Consider the following 19,593-nt stretch of genomic DNA (forward strand, 5'->3'; position numbering starts at 1 on the left):
GCAGATAATCTCACTGCCAGTAGCGGAGGTACCTGTGAACTTTCAAGGCTGGAGGGGAGTTTGGCGGCTAGCAATTTCATCGACTCTGCCAGCAGCCGTGCTCGTGGGAAATGACCTGGCTGAACATGTGAAAAGGGTGCTAGTGATTACACGTTCACAAGCCACCACGGGGACAGTTCAAGGGGGTAATGATGAGCCAGAGACGGAAGCAGAGGGGAGTTCAGAAGCTGTGGTGGAAACCTTAACCACAGACAGCAGATTTGGACAAGAGCAAAAGGCAGACGCCACTCTCCAAAAGTGTTTTGAACAGGTGACTGACGCCCAGCTAACACCTGAAACCCCAGTGAGATTTCTGGAGAAAAAGGGGATTTTATATAGAGAGACCCTGAGGAATATCTCAAAAGGGGGAGATGGGATCCGAAGTCAGCTGGTGGTACCTGAAAAGTATCGCCCCATGATCTTACAAAGGGGGCACTCTGACATGTTTGCTGCACACTTAGGGGTGAACAAAACACAGCAGAGAATCACACAGAATTTTTACTGGCCTGACATAGGGAAGCAGATCAGGGAGTTCTGTAAACAATGTGATGTGTGTCAAAGGCAGGGGAATAGCCGCGACAGGACCAAAGCAAAGTTGTGCCCTTTGCCTGTGATTGACACTCCGTTCAAATGCATAGGGGTGGATACTGTGGGACCTTTGCCCAAGGCCACAAAGAGGGGGAACAGGTTCATTCTCACCATTGTGGACCATGCCACGAGGTACCCTGAAGCCATACCCTTGACTAACATTGAAACTAACACAGTGGCAGATGCCTTGGTGGGGTATATGTCCAGGATGGGATTTGCCTCAGAAATAATCACAGATTTGGGAGCATCGTTCACATCGAAGCTCATGAAACGCTTATGGCAAATCTGTGGAATTAAGCACAAGGAAACCACTGCTTATCACCCTGAAAGTAATGGGTTAACTGAGAAGTTCAATGGGACTCTAATGCGCATGATTAGGGCTTACCTGGCAGAGAATCCAAACAATTGGGACCAGAAGCTGCAATCCCTTTTGTTTGCTTATCGATCAGTGCCACAAGCCAGTACCGGGTTCAGTCCATTTGAACTTTTATTTGGGAGAAGGGTGAAAGGGCCCCTTGATTTGATCAAACAAAATTGGGAGCAGATCACCCAGGATGACCCACAAGACGTTGTAACATATATAGACTCTTTAAGGAAAGACCTAAAGAGAAACCTAGAGCTGGCAGCAGAGACCCTGCAAGCTCAAAAGGTCAGAAAGAAAGCTTGGGATGACCAGGAAGGCAGGGAGAGGCACTTAAACCCAGGGGAGGAAGTGCTTTGGCCTAGGCCTTGCAGAGGGAACAAACTGCAGCTGGGTAGCCCAGAAGTAAAGTGCTTGGGTCACATGGTAGGGGGAGGCGTGATAAAACCCCTAGAGGCCAAAATAGAAGCAGTTCGTGATTGGCCCAGACCCAACACCAAGAAAAAAGTCAAATCATTTCTTGGGTTGGTGGGCTACTACAGAAAGTTCATCCCGAGGTTTAGCGAGATTGCGGCTCTGCTGACCGATCTGACGAGGAAGAAGGCTGATGACCGCATCCCGTGGACCAGCGACTGTGAGGAGGCGTTCCAGAGGTTGAAGCAGGCGCTCATCAACTATCCAGTGCTGCGTGCTCCAGACTTCGACCGGGAGTTCATCGTCTACACCGATGCGTCTAACAGCGGGGTAGGAGCAGTTCTTTGCCAGGAGGATGAGAATGGTGACCAGCATCCAGTGTCCTACCTGAGTAGGAAACTTCAAAAAGGTGAGAGACATTTGGCCACCGTGGAGAAGGAGTGTTTGGCCATAGTCTACGCGATCCAGAAGGCCAAGCCTTACATCTGGGGAAGACATTTTGTTCTGTGCACTGACCATTCACCACTGCAATGGTTAAAGACAATGAAAACCCACAATAGCAAACTTATGAGGTGGGCTTTAAACCTACAGGACTATGACTTTGAAGTGAAGGTGGTCAGAGGGTCAGTGAACTGTGTTGCTGACGCCTTGTCAAGAAGACCTGAAGAATGAAGACGGCGAAAGAAACATGGACTATGTATATATATTGATGATAAAAAGTTAAATGTACCTGTTTTTTGAACTTGGTTTGTATGAATAAAGGTAAATTGATGTAATGTATATGGTAAATGTTTAAATGCCTAATTGATATGGTTAACTTAGAATGTAAGTATAAGTAAGTATGATATGGTATGTATAACTGTTGTTGTGTGTTTTATCCAGGTTGTTTTTTGGGAAAAAGCACGTTAGCTTTCCCCCTACAAAACAACTTATAAAGAGGGGTGGTGTTACATACAGCACTGATGTTACCTGTCTGTCATGGGTTTGGAGGGAAAGTTCCATCCTATGGGGAGTGGAAGGCGGGACATCAGGAGGAGGGGCTGTACTGTATATATATGTGAAGCGTGTGTGGAGAAGTGGAGACGCTGGGATGTGAAGAAGCAGCAGCTGGGAAGAAGAAGCTGGTGTGGGAGTCTGTGTGTCAGACAGGGTACTACTGTGTGTCAGAGTACCAACCTGATAGGTTCAGGTGTCTGTTGGTTAGCCAGAACTGATAGGTTCAGGGTCTGTGCTTCAGGTTAAGTGTTCTGTGTGAACCAAACTGTATGCATGTATGAATGAGACTAAGCCACGTTACTATATCTTATTCACCTGATCATTTTATTTTCCCTGTGTGTTGTTTTAAATAAACCTTATTCTTTTATTTGTTTAAAAATCCATCCCTGGTCTGTGTGACTTCTTATAGGGAATGGTTGGTGGCAGCTTAGTTAACGTGTGGCAGATCCCAGTAGGTCTGGGTTTGTCACAAGTAGGACTGACGTTTTCTGAGCAGATGTGCTAGAATTGCACTGCATATGGATTAATATATTGCCTGCATTTGTGGATATCATTTTGGCCAGAATAGTGGCTATAATTATTTATGCATCTAAAAATCAGTCACAGATAGTTTTAGCATTGGGGTGTACAGCACCCAGACCAACTTGGATTGTGTGCCAGGTTTCAACCAGGGTGTGGTAATCTTTTGTCTATCCAGTTCATGCAAATACATGTTTGATTTATTTATCCACTTGTGTACTTGCTGAAAGATAAATGAATGAATGAGCTGACCTAAAGTGGACTGTGCCTAATTCTCTGTTTGTGATGTTCCCAGCAGAAAAACCTCATGTCAAAGAAAAAAGACGACTTTGAAGATATCTTGGAAGAGAGGCGGCAGTCCAGTGACCTCAGATATGCAATGAAATGTTATACTCCTGTTGTTTATAAGGAACTTTCTCCATGCAAGCCAAGTGCCATTAAAACAATTGTTTTGCAGTCTGAACAAGTTCAGTATGTCATCAGACAGGTCAGTAAAACTCGTGCGTGATGTTTTGCCTTGGGTCCTTTTTGAGAAGAAAGGCGGGATAAAAATATTTTAAATAAATAAATAATCTACTACTCAATTTATTTGTAGTTTCTTATTACTAGTAACCTGAACAACATTCTTGTTTCCTAAGGGCTTGGCTACACTGCTCATTTGAAAGGGGCTGGTGCAAACTAAATAGGGTTATAGGTAGATATCCCATATCCCAGGTGGTGCAATCTTTGCATCCACATGGCGTTCAAACCTCAAGTGACTATTTATGGTCTGTCTCCTTTGACAAACTGAAAAGAAAAGCTGAAGATAAAATAAAGAAAAACTCCTCCTTGCCCCCTCCCACTTCTAGAAGGAAGCTTTAATTTTAATTTTTTTCCTAAAAGTTACTGCACTTCATAGTTGCATTAAATAAATTTTTTTAAAGTCTTCCCCTCTGTGCTCCATGAAGAAGCAGAGGAAGAAAGGAAGTTTTCAAATTTCCAACTTCAATCTCCTGTAAGAAAGCAAAGGAAAAAAAATCTCCCCCTTGCTCCCTCATGTCTCCTCCGGCTTCTGAGAGGAAGTTTTCAATTTTTTAAATTTTCTCTAAGAGGTAAAGTACATCAGTGCTGCCCTGATTGGCTTTTTATAAAGCCTCCTTCCTCTGCTAATGAAGCAGAAGGGAAAAGCTCTTAGTTTCCAAATTATAACTTATTATTAAATGGTTAAGCTGTCTGTTTTAGCTACTAATGATATGGGGAAATTGAAACCAGCTAGGAAATGAACACTTGCGTTGGTTCAGGTCCAGTGATTCCATGCAAAATGGAGCACTCTTTCCCACACCTGAAAAACAGTAGCTCCTTTCAGAGACCCAGAAAGGTACAGCTAGGAATGCTTTAAGGTTTGGCTGGTTTGCTCTAGCAAATAACACCATCTGGAAACCTCCAAAAAGAATGAACCAGCCCGTCCCCTCAGTGAGCCAAATAGCAGGCTAAATCCTTTTTGGTCACGCTCTAACTGTGGGAGTCTTTTCTTTCTTTTTTTTCTTTCTGGAAGCAGGATCTTTCCAAGAGTTATAACAGATACTCTTCCCATGAAATAATTACTGATGCTGTTTTATGCACTCTGCCTACTTGACCAACTCCCTGGGGAAAGTGTCCAGATGAGAAAGAGAAGTGTTGGATTTGCCATCTGTGTGATTGTCAAATTACATTGCCTTTTTCTGTCTTATTTATTTTAAATATTTATACCCCATCTCTGTCCTCATGAGGCTGCAAGACAGCTTACAAGATTAAAAACAAACAACATACAACTGGAAGGGGTGGGAAACAAACAAACAAAAACCCAAACCAAGTCCAGCACTGCAACTCTTAGGTAGCCAGTCACCTTGGTAAAGTCTGCCTAAAGGGAACCGTTTTTGCCTGCCTGCAGAAGGATGGGAAAGAGGAAGCCCATCTCTTCATGGGTGTCTGTTGAACTCCAGTGTAAGGGGCCAGTTTTCTCAGTAATGTATGTAGGCAGTTAGTTCCTCCTCAATAAAGAAATTAGCTAGGCAAAATGAAATTGTTCTCCTTGTCATGTCCCATTTGCTTAACAGTTTCCTGTTTCGTGTTGAATGGGCTTTACTTACAACTTGTGTTGCTAGGTTCATGCCAGTTGACTATAGTAGATGTTGATCTTGCTTTTTAGGGCCATTTGTAGCTAAAAGTCCCCAATATCCCTTCTGATGAGGTGAGTGAAGTCTGCTTAGTTCTGCAGATGCTGGCGCAAGAAGATAGAACTTCAGTTCATTCTCAAGAGACTGAAAGGATCATTTGCAGAGCATAGCCGAGATGAATCCTGTGTAGCCTGTATAATTAAATTGTAAACTGCCCGGAGAGTGCTTGTAGCGCTATGGGGCGGTATAGAAGTCCAAAAAAAAAAAAAAAAAAAAAATCCTAAAGCCAGGTTCTGGTTTAGGCCTAGTGGTAAAAAATGGTTTTTCATTAGTGGCTAAGCATTGAGGTGACTGTGACTGTTGATGACACCAGCCCAATGGGTTCAAATTGCAAGAAAAGAAACGTTGACAAAGCATTAGGAAAAATCACTAACAGCAAAAGCTGTTTGTCAAGGGACTACCTCAGAACGCAAGACTAAATAAGACTCTCCTTTCTTGAAGATTTCTAAATAATTGCTCAATGATCATCTGTCCCGGATGGTTTAACTGTGAATTTCCTTATATTATTTTAGGAGTCCTAACACCAAATTGGCATTCTTTCATTTGTTTTGTTCAGTTATCAAAGGAGACAGGTGAATCACTTGACATTATACAAGAGGAAGCAGCAGAAATTCTGGATGAGATGGGGCACAGCATGCATATGGGAGCTGTACGGTTTTTTGCTTTCACACTGAGCAAGATATTTAAATGCCTTTTCAGAAGTATTTGTGTGAATGAAGATGGCATGCAGAAAGTAAGTATGTGTATGAAAATGTAGAGAATAACTGAAATGTTTTAAATACATAAATTTTATGTCAGTGTAATTGAGGTGAATTTGTGTGAGCCTCCAGATGTAGTGATCACATGTTAGCCTGGCAGCTTCAGATTTCACCTGTTCCTAGAATTACCTTTTAAAAAATTTTGGGCTAAATAGCTACACATTGACCTGTAAATTGTCACAATGACATAGCAGTCAAAATGCAATTTTAAAAAATAATTTTATCAGTTGCTGAATTTTCAGTAATTTAAAAATCAAAGAGCCTAGGATAATTCTCTTTACCAGAGAAGGTATGTGTATTTCAGTGACTGCTAATACTGGATTTTTGTGCCTGTATTTCTGAAAATGAATATTAAGAAGCAAGTGATAGCTTTTGAAAACCAAGCCCCCAAACCATTTGTGGTTGTCATAGCTTGTTCAGTTAAAACCTTTATCATTCTTTGCTGACATTTGTCCTGTTTACATTTTAAAACTGAAATAATTGTTCTTGCAATGTTAAGGTTCACGTCATAAAATGTATTCTGGTATGAATGCCAGCTTTGTTTAGAAATGGGTCTTAACTTACTGGATCATGTAGTATGGAAGCTTACTGGGGCTGTGGAACTGGTAAAACCACTCCTTAAACATCTCACGTACTTTGAAAGCCTTATAAGAGTTAATATATGTCAGTTCCAGCTTGACTGCACATAACAACAAAATATTATTTTAGGAGTGGCATTATTTCATTTGAAAAAAACCTTGTGTTTACACCCATGAGGTATATACTGGAGCCATTTTCTGTGTTTTTCTTTCCTGTATCTTGTTATGGGATATAGCATATACTTGTTACGTCTTAACATATCCTTCCAGTTGATATCTCAAGGGAAAATCTGAAGTAACTGTAAAATAAATTTTAACCATGTGATCACTTTAGAAGACCAATTGAAATTCTCTTTGAATATTGCAGTGATAATCTTGTTCTTTGTTAGTTACAACAGGCAATACAAGAGCATCCAGTTGTTCTGCTCCCCAGTCATCGAAGCTACATAGACTTTCTCTTATTATCTTATATCCTATACACATACGATTTGGCTTTGCCTGTCATTGCTGCAGGAATAGGTACATTTCCCTTTTTATTATTCACATTCTTTTTTCATAATTCAATTATCAGAATTTTATGTTGGCCTCAATTGGATTGGCCAACAGAGAGAATTTAAACATTTATGTTCATCTTTGTGTGCTTGCAGTATATCCCATGATTCTTTACAGAAACAGAGGTTACAGAAATTCTGGCGAAGATTTCAAAGACTGTTGAATGCATGCTTCTGTTGATCACACAGTAGGCGTGGGTTATTTTGAGGAAATTATAGTGGGTATCATTATTAAAATGTGAGAATTACCCATGCAAAAATAATTCACTGGATGAAGATTTAGCAAAGATTTGTGAATTAAAGGTTGTAACAAAAATATATTTAAGATGCACAAAATGTAGCACAACTGCTAAGGTAGTAGAAATATAAAGTACAGTATAGGAAATGAGAGTGATCTTGAGTGCAATACCTTTACAAATGCATATTAAGTATATTTTGTGGTTATCCTGAAAAGCAGGTGCAATTTTTACTTTGGTAAAAAAAATTCATAGTACAAGTGTAGAATATTTCCAGAATATATCTTGGTAAAACTTGCTCCTATTTGTGCCAACTGGAAATCATATTTTGTCTTTCTAATGGATTAACCACTCTCATTTTCATCAGTGACCTTGAGCTAAATGCCTTTGAGCACATTGACTTATTTTGCTAATTGATTAATTGTGCAATATGTGCTTTTCCTAGATTTCCTGGGAATGAAAATTGTGGGTGAACTGCTACGTAAATCAGGTGCCTTTTTTATGCGACGTTCATTTGGTGGAAACAAACTCTATTGGGCCGTGTTTGCTGAATATGTAAAAACTGTGTTAAAGGTAGATACTCTGAAATTGCCCATAGCTTTAATATTAAGTTTTGAAATTTGTTAAGTGTAGCAACTTTTAGAATTGTATGTAAATACCTGTCTGCCTTGTAGATCAGAGCACTGGATTAATTTTTGTATTTGATTAACCACTTGTTCTGCTTGTAAACAGATTCTATGGATAGACTTTGTAGTTCTTATTATCCAAGGCATGTAGATATTACTTTAAAATGTTATTATATATTTTTAAAAATTATATACTGTATTTCTAAAAACTAAGATTCTTGTTGTTGCTAGTAGCTATTTTTTGTCTTCTTTTTGTTATGAAGAATGGATATGCCCCTGTTGAGTTTTATCTTGAAGGGACAAGAAGCCGGACTGCAAAGACTTTGACTCCAAAATTTGGTATGTTCCGAAAGCTACAGCATTTATAGAATTATCATATTTATAATAGCTATGTAGGAAATGAGCAGTGTGTTTGACTAAAGGCAATTCTAGAAATATATGGTGGGCTTTAAAAGTAGTTAATCTTGGTATTTAAATGAAGAGTATTTATTTAAATTAAATTTAAAATCTAAATAAAATGTACGTTCTGTTCCTTATTACAGGTCTCCTCAACATTGTGATGGATCCTTTCCTTAAAAGAGAGGTGTTTGACATTTATCTTGTCCCAATCAGTATCAGCTATGATAGAGTACTAGAAGAATCTCTTTATGCACATGAACTTTTAGGAGTCCCTAAACCAAAAGAATCTACCTCGGTAAGGAAGCAGGTTCAGCAGATGAAAGGTTGGGCATTCTAGGTGCAAAACTTTCCTTTCCCATGCTTTTGTTGTAGCCTTGTTTGGGCACAGAGTTAAATCATGATTTATCTTTTTGAGACTTGGGCTTGATTACTCCCTTTCCTCCTCGTGCAGCCACAAGGAAGAATTTGGAAGCTTTTGCTTGTATTACAGATTAATTGCCACTTTTCATGATATCTGACACTTTCTTTAGGCACTTTTACCCTTGCCCCCAAGAATCACACTTCGGGAAAAAATACAACATTTATTCAAAAAGAGTAAAAAGTTATAAAGCAAAATAAATACAAAAAGACACAATTGTACTGGTTAAATGTCAAGCATCTAAGTATTAAATAAGCTTCTGTATTAAGTAATAGTTTTACTACTTAATTATTACTTAATACAGAAGCTTATTTAATACTTAGATGCTTGGCATTTAACCAGTACAATTGTGTCTTTTTGTATTTATTTTGTTTTATAACTTTTTACTCTTTTTGAAGTAAGTAATAGTTTTACTACTTAATTAAGGGACGTGGTGGTGCTGTGGGCTAAACCGCAGAAGCCTGTGCTGCAGGGTCAGAAGACCAAGCAGTCGTAAGATCGAATCCACACGACGGAGTGAGCTCCCGTCGCTTGTCCCAGCTCCCACCAACCTAGCGGTTCGAAAGCATGCAAATGCAAGTAGATAAATAGGTACCACCTCAGTGGGAAGGTAACAGCGTTCCGTGTCTAAGTCGCACTGGCCATGTGACCACGGAAGATTGTCTTCGGACAAAAACGCTGGCTCTATGGCTTGGAAACGGGGATGAGCACCGCCCCCTAGAGTCGAACACGACTGGACAAAAATTGTCAAGGGGAACCTTTACCTTTACCTCACTACTTAATTACTAGGCTATTCTAAATCACCATTGCTAATATCTCCTAATCAATCCATTACTAGGCTATTCTGAATCACCATTGCTAATATCTCCTAATCAATCAACAAAAGCTTTAAACTTGTCGTCCATCTTCTGTCCTTCAGCTTACACACACACACATACCCTAACCCCCCTTTCTATAACGTAAATCAAAGTCTCTGCTTCATGATGGTATCCAATCAGTATACAGTCCTTTGTTTACAAGTCCACTCCCAATTTGTAACTTTCCACAGCTCACGTCTTTCGTTCCCATGCTGGTAGGCCATTAGCAAGTAACACAGCCTATGGAGTTCCAGGTGCTTTGATCAAAGCTGTTTCCTGCAAATGAAACCCATATCCTCACACTGGTATTATGGAAATGAAAATCAAATGATAAATATTACTGTGAATAATAGAATAATTAATATAGGCATACCTATCTCAACCATTGTGAATGTCTCTCCCCTCCATGTCTCTCTCTGTCTCTCTGTCTCTCTGTCTCTCTCTCTCTCTCCCCCCCCCCACCCCATTACCCCATTTTATGTTCCAGGGACTCTTAAAAGCCAGGAAAATTCTGAGTGAAGATTTTGGAAGCATTCACTTGTATTTTGGTCAGCCTTTATCGCTCAGAACATTGGCATCTGGGAGAATCAATAGATGTCCATTCAATCTGATTCCAAGGTATTACAGTGTATGCCTTTTTATAATGGTCTATGAGCAAAATTTGAATTTTCATCATATTCTAAATTCACTGAATACCTGAATGATTTGATTTTATATCATATGTACTAAGAAAAATTTCATTGTGTTAGGTTAGTCTGTCTAATAATTAATTATCCTCTTCTGTGATCTCTAACCGTGGCCAAGCCTCAGTGTCAAAGGGTGTTCTAGAGTCAGCCAAATCTATTATGAGTGCATATTATGGATGTATTGATCTCAAACTAAAATATTCTTAAATTGGTTCATTAGTTTCGGAGGTGCAAGTGCTGACAACTGAAGCTGAACTTTATTTTTCAGTTATGACATATGAAGGTAATAGTTTGTACAGTTGTTCCTGAGGGTGATCTTGAACAGGAAACTCTTAAGACTTCATTGATGGTTGCAGATGGTGAATGACAGAACTGTAGAGTTCGAAGGTGTCCCAAGTGTCATCTCATCCAACCACATGCCAATGCAAGAATCCATGTTTGACTGATCCCTGGTGGATTCCTTTTGATTTCCCTGCTAGTTTCCAGACAATAGATTTACAACAGAACTTTGAAGTGGTACTTTTTAGACTATACTGAATGCCCTGATGATTCTAGGAGTTGTAGCCCAATAAAGTAAATTTTCCAGGTCCCAATTTACAGTGTAAGAAACACACAATTGTAACTGATGTGCCTGATATAGTCCCCTAGGGCAGTGGTTCTCAATTTTGGGTAATCCAGGTGTTCTTGGACTGCAGACTCCAGAGATCTTCAGCACCAGCTGTGCTATCCAGGGTTTCTGGGAGTTGCAATCCAAGAATACCTGTGTTACCCAAGGCTGGGAACCACTGGCCTAAGGGATTGCTTCTGTTCAGAAGACATGCCATTTTTCTGTCATGCTAGACCGTATTACATTTGGCATATGTAGTGTCACAGTATGAGCCACATAAATGCAGCCTGTGGAGCTCCAGGTGCTTTGATTAAAGCTGTGTTCTGCAAATGAGACACAAGATAGACATTTATTTACAAATAAGATATATGCAGAAACACAGCAACTGGACATAACTGTGGTGGATCTACAACTAGGTAAACTGGATCATTTTGGGGGCTAGACATATTTTTTCACTGATTTCCTTCTCCTTCTCCAGACACCCCCCTCCAGATCTTTAGAATGTTGGGAATCTGTCAGAACAGTGAGGTGAAACAGACACAGGTCAGTCTAAGGCTGCAATCAGATAGCAGAAAAGGTGCATCTTTGAAAACAGCAGAAAGGGTCACTTTGCATGGAGCAATCTCCCTTAGTGACCCTTCAATCTGTTGAGGAATCACTCCAGCATGGCTCCTAAAAGTTAGTAGCCCTACAGATTGGGATCATCATGTGATCACCAGGAAACAGATTGCATAGGACCTCTCCGTAAGCAGTCCCAAATGTGATGTAGTCCCCCATGTGATCACACCCTCACACTGCTTCCCACCCTAGGCTGATGTCTTTTCCTTACACTTCTTACCACAATTTCTTGCATGTCCCTCCCACATCAGTCTTACTTTTTTCTCCTCGTCCTGTGGTCTTACTGCTTGCTGCTTGCTGCATGCTTTTGCAGTGTCTGTTTACAGTTGTCAGAGCCTCATCATTCCCTCTATATCATATACCATGTCACATCTTTATGCTTATGCTGGGTTGATGGGTGGTTGTTGTAATAATTCATGATAATTCATCCTACCTTTTTGTCATGCCACTGTAGTATCGAGAGAGGCATACAGTGAATCAGACATATCTACCATATCATAAGGCCACTGGGGAGTTGAATTATATGACCAGTGTTTGTCTTGATGTGCAGTCCATGTCAAGGAGAAATAAGTGTATGAATGTAGTCAAATTAAACAGGATTTAGCTACAGTACGGTAGAGACAAGGCTGCAGTGGTGTAGTAGGGGGAAGTCACGCAGACTTGAATTATAAATGAGGATCTGGTTGGGATGAGGGTGTGCCCTTGCGAATGATGGCACCTGCTTGGGACACTTATGAAGTGACAACCTGAAACAAAATGCGCTAGCCAGAGTACCAAGGCAGGGTATGGTAGGGAACCATACACCTGAAGACACACTGAAGCATGTAGTTCATCAGAATCATCATGCTGCTTCTTGTCAGGTAAAAAGCAGCATGAAAAACCTGCAAATTCATTGTGAAACATAATTGTGTGTTTAAAAACCAAAATCTAAAACATGTCTCAAGACTAAAGAGCAATAACCCCCTCAGTCTGCTTTCCTCCAGTATCTGAGGTGGTCCTGAAAGCTACATGTAAAAGAAGGAATGGCAGTGGGCAGATCAGGCTAATTTTGGTCTGTGCGAATTTTGCATGTGTTTATTCCTTACACAACCGTGTTCTGTTTTCTGTATTGATCTACATTTATCAAAACATCTGTGTGATTGGGTTCAGGTATAAAACTAAGCACTTCCTCTTTCTTGGCGGAATTAATCACAGGAGATGTCATTTTTCAACCAAACATTTACTTTCGAAGTGGGAAGGGGAATCAGCAATAACTTCTGTGGGTCCAGCAGGACCAGCTGCTAACGAAGATTCAGTCCACAACATAAGAAGTTCATTAACTATTTTGCTGTCTCTTAACACGGAGATGCTCCAAATCTCTCCCTGTCTGTCGGCTTTCTCATAGGGTTGCTCCTCACTGCGCAGATGGTTCCACAACATGGGGGACGGGCTCAATCCCCCTCACGAGGTGTCTGAGCCAGTGAAATAGGATCTGGCCGGACTACCTTCCTCCAGGGACCTTTCCCCTGTGGGTATACATATACGATCCATTCCAAGGATCCAGTTCTCCTAATTGGATTTCTAGACCCGGACCTCCTCGTCCTCGCATAATATCCCTAGCCTCTCTCTCTTCTCACTTCCTCTCTTCCCGGAACATTAAACACATAAGGTTCTTCCTTTTCTCCTTTCTTTTTACTCCTTTCCTCTTTTTATCTCCCACTCAGGACTAATCCACTCTTCTGAACCCCAGCTTCTCTTTCTCTTTTCCTCTTCCTCATCTGTCATCAAGAAATCTTTGGTCACCTCCCCTCCTTTTCCCACCTTTTCCTTTCCCTGTGCTTCAGTCACTCCTCCTCTTAATAGTTAAGTCTTTCATTCCCATAGGCAAGGTGGATATAAGGGTGTCGACTCCTTCTGCCCCAGATGATCGAGGGGATGGGTCAGTCTCTGATTATTAGCATAATTAAATGCTTGAATTTTGAAACCTTTGCCCAAGCAACCAAAAGTGAAATCAATTTGAGGCTGTGCTCTGTTTAATATCACCATATGACTAATGTTAGTTTTTTTAAGGAGATAGTTGCTCTGGAATGGCTGAAATATCCTCTACCCAAAGGAGATGGGAGGGGGGAGTCCTTCTTTGGAGCTAGGGGATCAAATCATACCTACAATGGGATGCAGGAAGCTCACTTTGAATGAATCTGCATACTCCTCTTTTCTTTTTAGGCATATTCCTCAAAAGCCATCTGAGGAAATCCAGGAATTTGTCAGTGATACAGCCTTCAAAATTGAGCTCCTTCAAATAGAAAATATGGTTTTAAGCCCATGGATATTAGTGGCTGTTGTGCTGCTCCAAAATTTACCAGCCATTGATTTTGAGCATCTGGTGGAAAAGACAGTTTGGCTCAAAGGTTTAACTCAAGCATTTGGAGGATTCCTTGATTGGCCTGGTATGTAATGATCATAGTACATCTACTGCTTTTCTTTGCATTTGAGATAGTGAAAAGCTAGAAGTGCTGCTATCAGTTTCATTTGAGAGGCCTAGAATCCTTCCGATTCTATAAAAAGAATATAGGAACATTCCCATGGGATGTAAAATATGATTATAATCATTCTGAAACATTGTCTGAAATCCTGTTCTTTCTAATATACCGTAAAATTATGCCGGTGGAAGCTTGTCTGGCGTTATGTCCAGACAACCTAATGTATGCAGTTGGATTCTGCAGTTGATTTTGTAGCTCTCAGTGTGACTATTTCACAGCATGCATGCAGAAGAGGTTCATGAATAGCACTTATGCACTGCCATGATCATTGCCGCCTTTGTTGTAGCTTCACCTTGTACCCATGGAATTTTGCAACAGGATTTCAGTCACTGAGGAAAAAAAAAGACTGATATCAAGATGATCATCATGGCAAAAAAAAAAGAGAGAGAATGATTCTTGTCTCTTTTTTTAAAAAAAAATAGCTTGTAGTCTTTTAATGAACTTCCCTGGCTCTAGTTCAAGAATCTTTGCATTCATTTGCACATATGGATATCATCATGAAAAAGAACAAGACCTGCTATAAATCTTTCCTTAATTTCAACAAGATAAGGATCACAAACACTGCGATAATAATAAAAGTTTAGAGAATGCGGGACTGGGATTTTTAACATGCTTGTACAGTGGTGCCTCGCTTAACGATTGCCTCGTTTAGCGATGAATTCGCATAACGATGTTTTTTTAAGAAAATAATATGCACCGTATAACGATGTTTCCTATGGGCGATTTTCGCTTAGCGAAGTTTGGGACCATGCTTCGCATAACGAATGCGATTTTAGGTCCCCTGCTTCACTTAACGATGTTTCTTTTTCCAATTAAAAAAGTGTCTTAGAAGGGTCAAAAACGGTTCTAAATGCTTGGATTCGTTAGAGGACCCCCTAAGTCATGTGCAAACCTGATTTGGCTTTGATCTGACTTTTCGTTAATTTATGGTTAATTTTTTTTTTCGGCCCATAGGAACCAATGGACCTGTCAGAATCTGACAGCTTCATGCTTTCCTATGGGGGAGAAAACAATTCACCATAAATTAACGAAAGTTCAGATCAAAGCCAAATCAGGTTTGCACACGACTTAGGGGGTCCTCTAACGAATCCAAGCATTTAGAACAGTTGCTGAGTCTTCATTAATTTTTTGTGAATTTTTTCTTCCCCCATAGGAAATAATGGAGCTGTCAGATTTTGACAGCTGTCAAAAGTTGGGGGGAAAAATTCACCATTAATTAACGAAAAGTCAGATCAAAGCCAAATTAACTTTCACGTCCGTTTTAGAGGGTGCAGAAGCTAATCCAAGCATTTAAAACCATTTTGACCCTTTTATGACACACTTAAATTTGCAAAAATTGACTTCGCAAAGCCATTGAAATGTATTGAGTCAGCTTCAATACATTCCAATGGAATCGTTTAACGATGTTTCCTATGGGTTTTTTCGCTTAAGGACGGCAATCTGTGCCTATTGGAACGGATTAACCGGTTTCCAATGCATTCCTATGGAAAATGGTGTTTCGCATAACGATGTTTCACATAACGTTTTTTTTGAACCAATTAAAATCGTTATGCGAGGCACCACTGTATGTGGTTTTACATGAAGTTCCGTGGATTTGCTGGTTTGGAGGATTCTTAAAAGTTTTAGTCCAAGAAAGGAGCTTCTCTGAACGTTGTCATTGACTGAATATAAATAAGCAAGTTTTGCCCATCACTAGTCAAAGCAGTTCAGCAGTCCTGCCAGGCTCTTTTTCATTGGTATCCACATTACAAAACATAAAAACAAAATGAGACTTTCTAGATGCATTTGGTCACCATATTTTTTTTCTCCCCTTAGATAATCTGTGTGCCCACAAAGCAGTAAGATCTGCCTTGGCTCTCCACTGCAATGTTGCAAGTATTGTTAATGGTCAAGTGGTACTCAGTGACCAAGGAGTGGAATCCAGTGTACCAGAGGAACCTGTATTTAAAAAAGCCCTCTCTATTCTCCTGTGTGGGTGCTACAGGAACCAGTTGCTGAATGTCTTTGTGCGGCCAGCCTTTGTTGCACTTGCATTGCAAATGACACACTCTTCCAGAAAAGGTAAATTCATCCTTTAGATACCAAATCTGAAATAATTTAAAAAACTAAAATTAAACCATCAGTTTATTCTGTTTGTTCAGGTTGTTCAGTTAGCTCATTTCCTCAGTAAGCAGGATCCAGTGGCTTTTCCCCATCCCTTAGTCCAAATTTTCTATTAATGCAAAATGGAGCAACTGCAGGGAGATCCAGGAGCTGGCTCCCAGTCCCATTCTGCCTGACCTCACAGGCAGAACCCACCTGATATGATCAAAACAAGACTAGAATTTTTTTTTATAGTTTTTCAGAAATGTGATTTGGGGCTACAACGTGGGGGCTTAAAATGTGATGTGGGGTTTGACAGTATTTAATAGAATAATCATACCCATGCAGATCTCTGAAGGTACAATTTTCAGGTTTTTAAAAAAAATGTACTCCATTTTTTTCTTTTTAGAATATGAGGCTACTTGAAAGGCTCCCAATGGCTGCAAATTGACAATGGCATCAAGATAAATATGCCCAGGATGCTAGTTCACCATGACCTAGCAACCAGCAGGTGTGCAAGCTAATTTACTATAAATAAAATAAACAGCTTGCATCAGCTTGCAGTTCATAACAATAATTCCAAATGGCTCTTGGTGCTCAGTAAATTCTCTTCTAGTGACCAAACTAATTTGTGAGCCTCTTTTCATTCAGGAATTACTTGTGTGCAGCAGTGAATAGGAGGCCAGCTTGTGTTTGACAAAGAGCAGTTCTGCAGTAGCTGGTGGTATACATACTAATATTTTGTGGCATTTTTTTCTTGCGGTTAACCACAGTCTGTCAGCAAGCTTTCTGCTTTTGTGCAATTCCATTTCATATCAGTAGATTTATGCAGGAGAAGCTTTTTACAGATCACATCTTCCCATTGCCAGATGACTCAAGCGTGAACGTATACATCTTCTATTTTCCTTACAAACTCAAATGTATTGGCTCCCCCGAAAAAGAAAGGAGAGCATCTTGGGGACTTTGGCCTGGATCTGGTGGGATAATTGATGGATGGAATTTCTTCTATCAGCAAAACAAAAGAAAAAAGAAAAAAAAAGAGGATTATTTCTGTGCAGCCCCCCAAATCCTGGGAATCTTCTGCAACTGGTTCTGGGGCATGTAAGACTGAGTTAAGGGTGGATGGGAAGAAGGTAGACATTGTGCTAGGACCATGCATTGCAAGGCATTGGTTATATTTATCCTTCAGTATCAAAGTGATTTGAGGAAAGGACATGTTCACAGGTGGTTAATATTTGTTTTCCAGAGGAAGTTTATAGCAATTTTACTTTCTGGCGTGATGTTTTTTCTGATGAGTTTATCTTCTTTCCTGGAATACCCCTGAAGGTAAGGTTCTCTGTGGAGTCTTGATTTCTGGGTGTCAATAGGAATTTCTTGCTATCTGAACTGGTGCCAGGATTGTGTACAGTGCAAATGAAGAAAATTGCCTTGGGAATGCTTCCTTTTAGATTGTTTTTAGTTGGGTTTTTTGGAGACTTTTGATGTTTTTGTTTTTCAGTGATGCAATAGTGAGCTAATCATTACATGACACTCTCCACAGATTAAAAAACCCTGCAATAACTCACTTATTGCCATCAACACGGTCTTATAACATCTCATAAATCTCTGATATATGTTCCAGTTGTGCTATTCCTAATACTTCTGTAGTTACATAAGCTACTCTGTGAATCTGATTGCTCTTGTATAAGCCTAGGAAAAATGTTTGGCTTGAACATACTGAAGTATTTTAGCTCCTCTGCTTCTTCAAAATGCAGGCCTTAAAGTGCACTTCTTGCTTTGCTACCACATTCAAAGTCATTTGGAAGTACAGTATTTGGTCACTGTGGTGCCTCGCTAGACGATGGTAATCCATTCCACTGAAATCACTGTTTAGCGAAATCATTGTCTAGTGAAAAGCATTTCCCCATTGGAATGCATTGAAAACTGTTTAATGTGTTTCAATGGGGAGGAATCGTCGTTGTCTAGTGAAGATTGGCCATAGGAAAGCCGCTTTGCGAACTGCCGATCAGCTGTTTAAATTGCTGTCTTGCGAAGCTTAGGTCCCCAAAACACCTGTTTGCGAGCGCGGAGGGAGCTGTCAAAATTGTCATCTAGTGAAAATTGGTTTGCGAAGCAGGGACCAAACATTGTCCAACGAAATGCCCCCATAGGAATCACTGTTTTGAGAATCGCTATATCAATCGCAAAAAAAACAATGTCTAGCGAAAAAACTGTCATGTGGGGTAACTGAAAATGTAGAAATTCCTCACCTCAGAGAAACTATATAAATAGAGTGTAAGCATCTGTTGCTTGCTTGAAGAGTTGCTGTAGTAGAACTAATCCTAGGGCTGAAAATCTCCAAGGATACAACCATCTGGATTGTGGTGGTGGTTGCTGCCAAGCAGATTGAATTAATTTAAATTGTGATTTAAACTGAAAAGAAGAAAAAACAGTTTAAATCATGGGGAGCATGGTTATTGATTACAGAAATTATTTGTCCCTGATATTCTTTTCACCATGCGAATTGCTTCACCAGTTCATTACAATGTAGAAGCAGAACCATACCACTTCTGAAAAAATCTTTCAGTCTTTCCACTGGATTTGCACACTGCATGGCATGACACACCTTTATCTTGCAAAGCCTTTGGGCTAATTTTCTAATATCTTTCTCTCAAAATGCTTCATGCATCTCTTGAAGCATCTGCCTCACAATCCATGTGTTAGCTTGCAAGCTGTCTTGATTTTATTAGCTTTACTGCAGATTTCTGCACCTGTAACTACACTGGTGAAAACAGTTCCCCTGTCCCTTCCTCCCCTTGGCAGAGTTCCGCTCTCCAAAATGTTCTTGTATCTTTCAGTGCTGCAGCTTACTCCCAATATGGCGAATCTTCTCAAACTCTGCATTTCCAAGGGGTAGGGGGCCTGCCACATGGAACAGGAGCAGGAGGATCTGTTTCTGCCAGCCCAGTGACAAATACCCGAGGCCTAAGTGACCGATAACACATATGCAGGAATTTATTTTGAAAATAAGGATGGAGTTTGGGCAAACTGAAAGTATATTGTAAAACTGAAACTCCTGTATTTCTGATATGAAAAATGTTCACCCTAGCAGAGGTGAGATAGTAATGGAAAATTAAATACAATAAACACATGTTCTCAGATAAATAGTATTATGTTAGTCGAGGCACATAGGTCTTAGGTACCAAATCTGGAAAAGCAGGTTTTGATTTGGAATTGTGTAAATGTGTTTTACTATATTACTCAGCCTCAAGTGGGTACAGTCAGAGTGTCACTTATCATGGATTAGATTACTGTTTTCATATCACAAAGGAGGCAGTGATCACAGAGCATTAGAACTATCTGTACTTTTTTGGAACAATAAACAAAATCCCAACCTTTTCTTTCCCAGTTACTGAAGTAACATTTGAAGAGGAGAACATTAGTATTAAGGATCCTTCTAAGATATATTAGGGATATCTTGTAAGGTAGAAGTATCATTTGGCACAGTGTTGTTTGCCAGGCATTGTGCCTTCCAAACTTATTATTATAGTAATAATAATAACCCTT

At 40.0% G+C, this 19,593-nt stretch overlaps 1 protein-coding gene across 5 annotated transcripts in view; it reads left to right on the forward strand.

Annotated features, from left to right (window-relative positions):
• Positions 1–19,593, forward strand: part of GNPAT (glyceronephosphate O-acyltransferase) — a 32,575-nt gene that overhangs the window by 6,746 nt on the left and 6,236 nt on the right. For 3 of the 5 annotated variants that reach the window (XR_012085028.2, XM_072993802.2, XM_078383165.1), the window contains exons 2-11: positions 3,213–3,404; positions 5,669–5,845; positions 6,838–6,967; positions 7,681–7,808; positions 8,125–8,200; positions 8,404–8,555; positions 10,023–10,153; positions 13,649–13,872; positions 15,781–16,026; positions 17,294–17,373. Coding sequence is in view for 4 of the 5 variants with exons in the window: in XM_072993802.2 (XP_072849903.2) it covers positions 3,213–3,404; positions 5,669–5,845; positions 6,838–6,967; positions 7,681–7,808; positions 8,125–8,200; positions 8,404–8,555; positions 10,023–10,153; positions 13,649–13,872; positions 15,781–16,026; positions 17,294–17,373 (1,536 nt within the window). In the remaining variant the exon portion in view is untranslated. The remainder of the gene's footprint in view (positions 1–3,212; positions 3,405–5,668; positions 5,846–6,837; positions 6,968–7,680; positions 7,809–8,124; positions 8,201–8,403; positions 8,556–10,022; positions 10,154–13,648; positions 13,873–15,780; positions 16,027–17,293; positions 17,374–19,593) is intronic. The other 2 variants (XM_072993811.2, XM_078383164.1) reach the window with 1 other exon arrangement.

The sequence above is a fragment of the Pogona vitticeps genome, chromosome 1 (genome assembly GCF_051106095.1).
Source record: "Pogona vitticeps strain Pit_001003342236 chromosome 1, PviZW2.1, whole genome shotgun sequence".
Taxonomy (NCBI): Eukaryota; Metazoa; Chordata; class Lepidosauria; order Squamata; family Agamidae; genus Pogona; species Pogona vitticeps.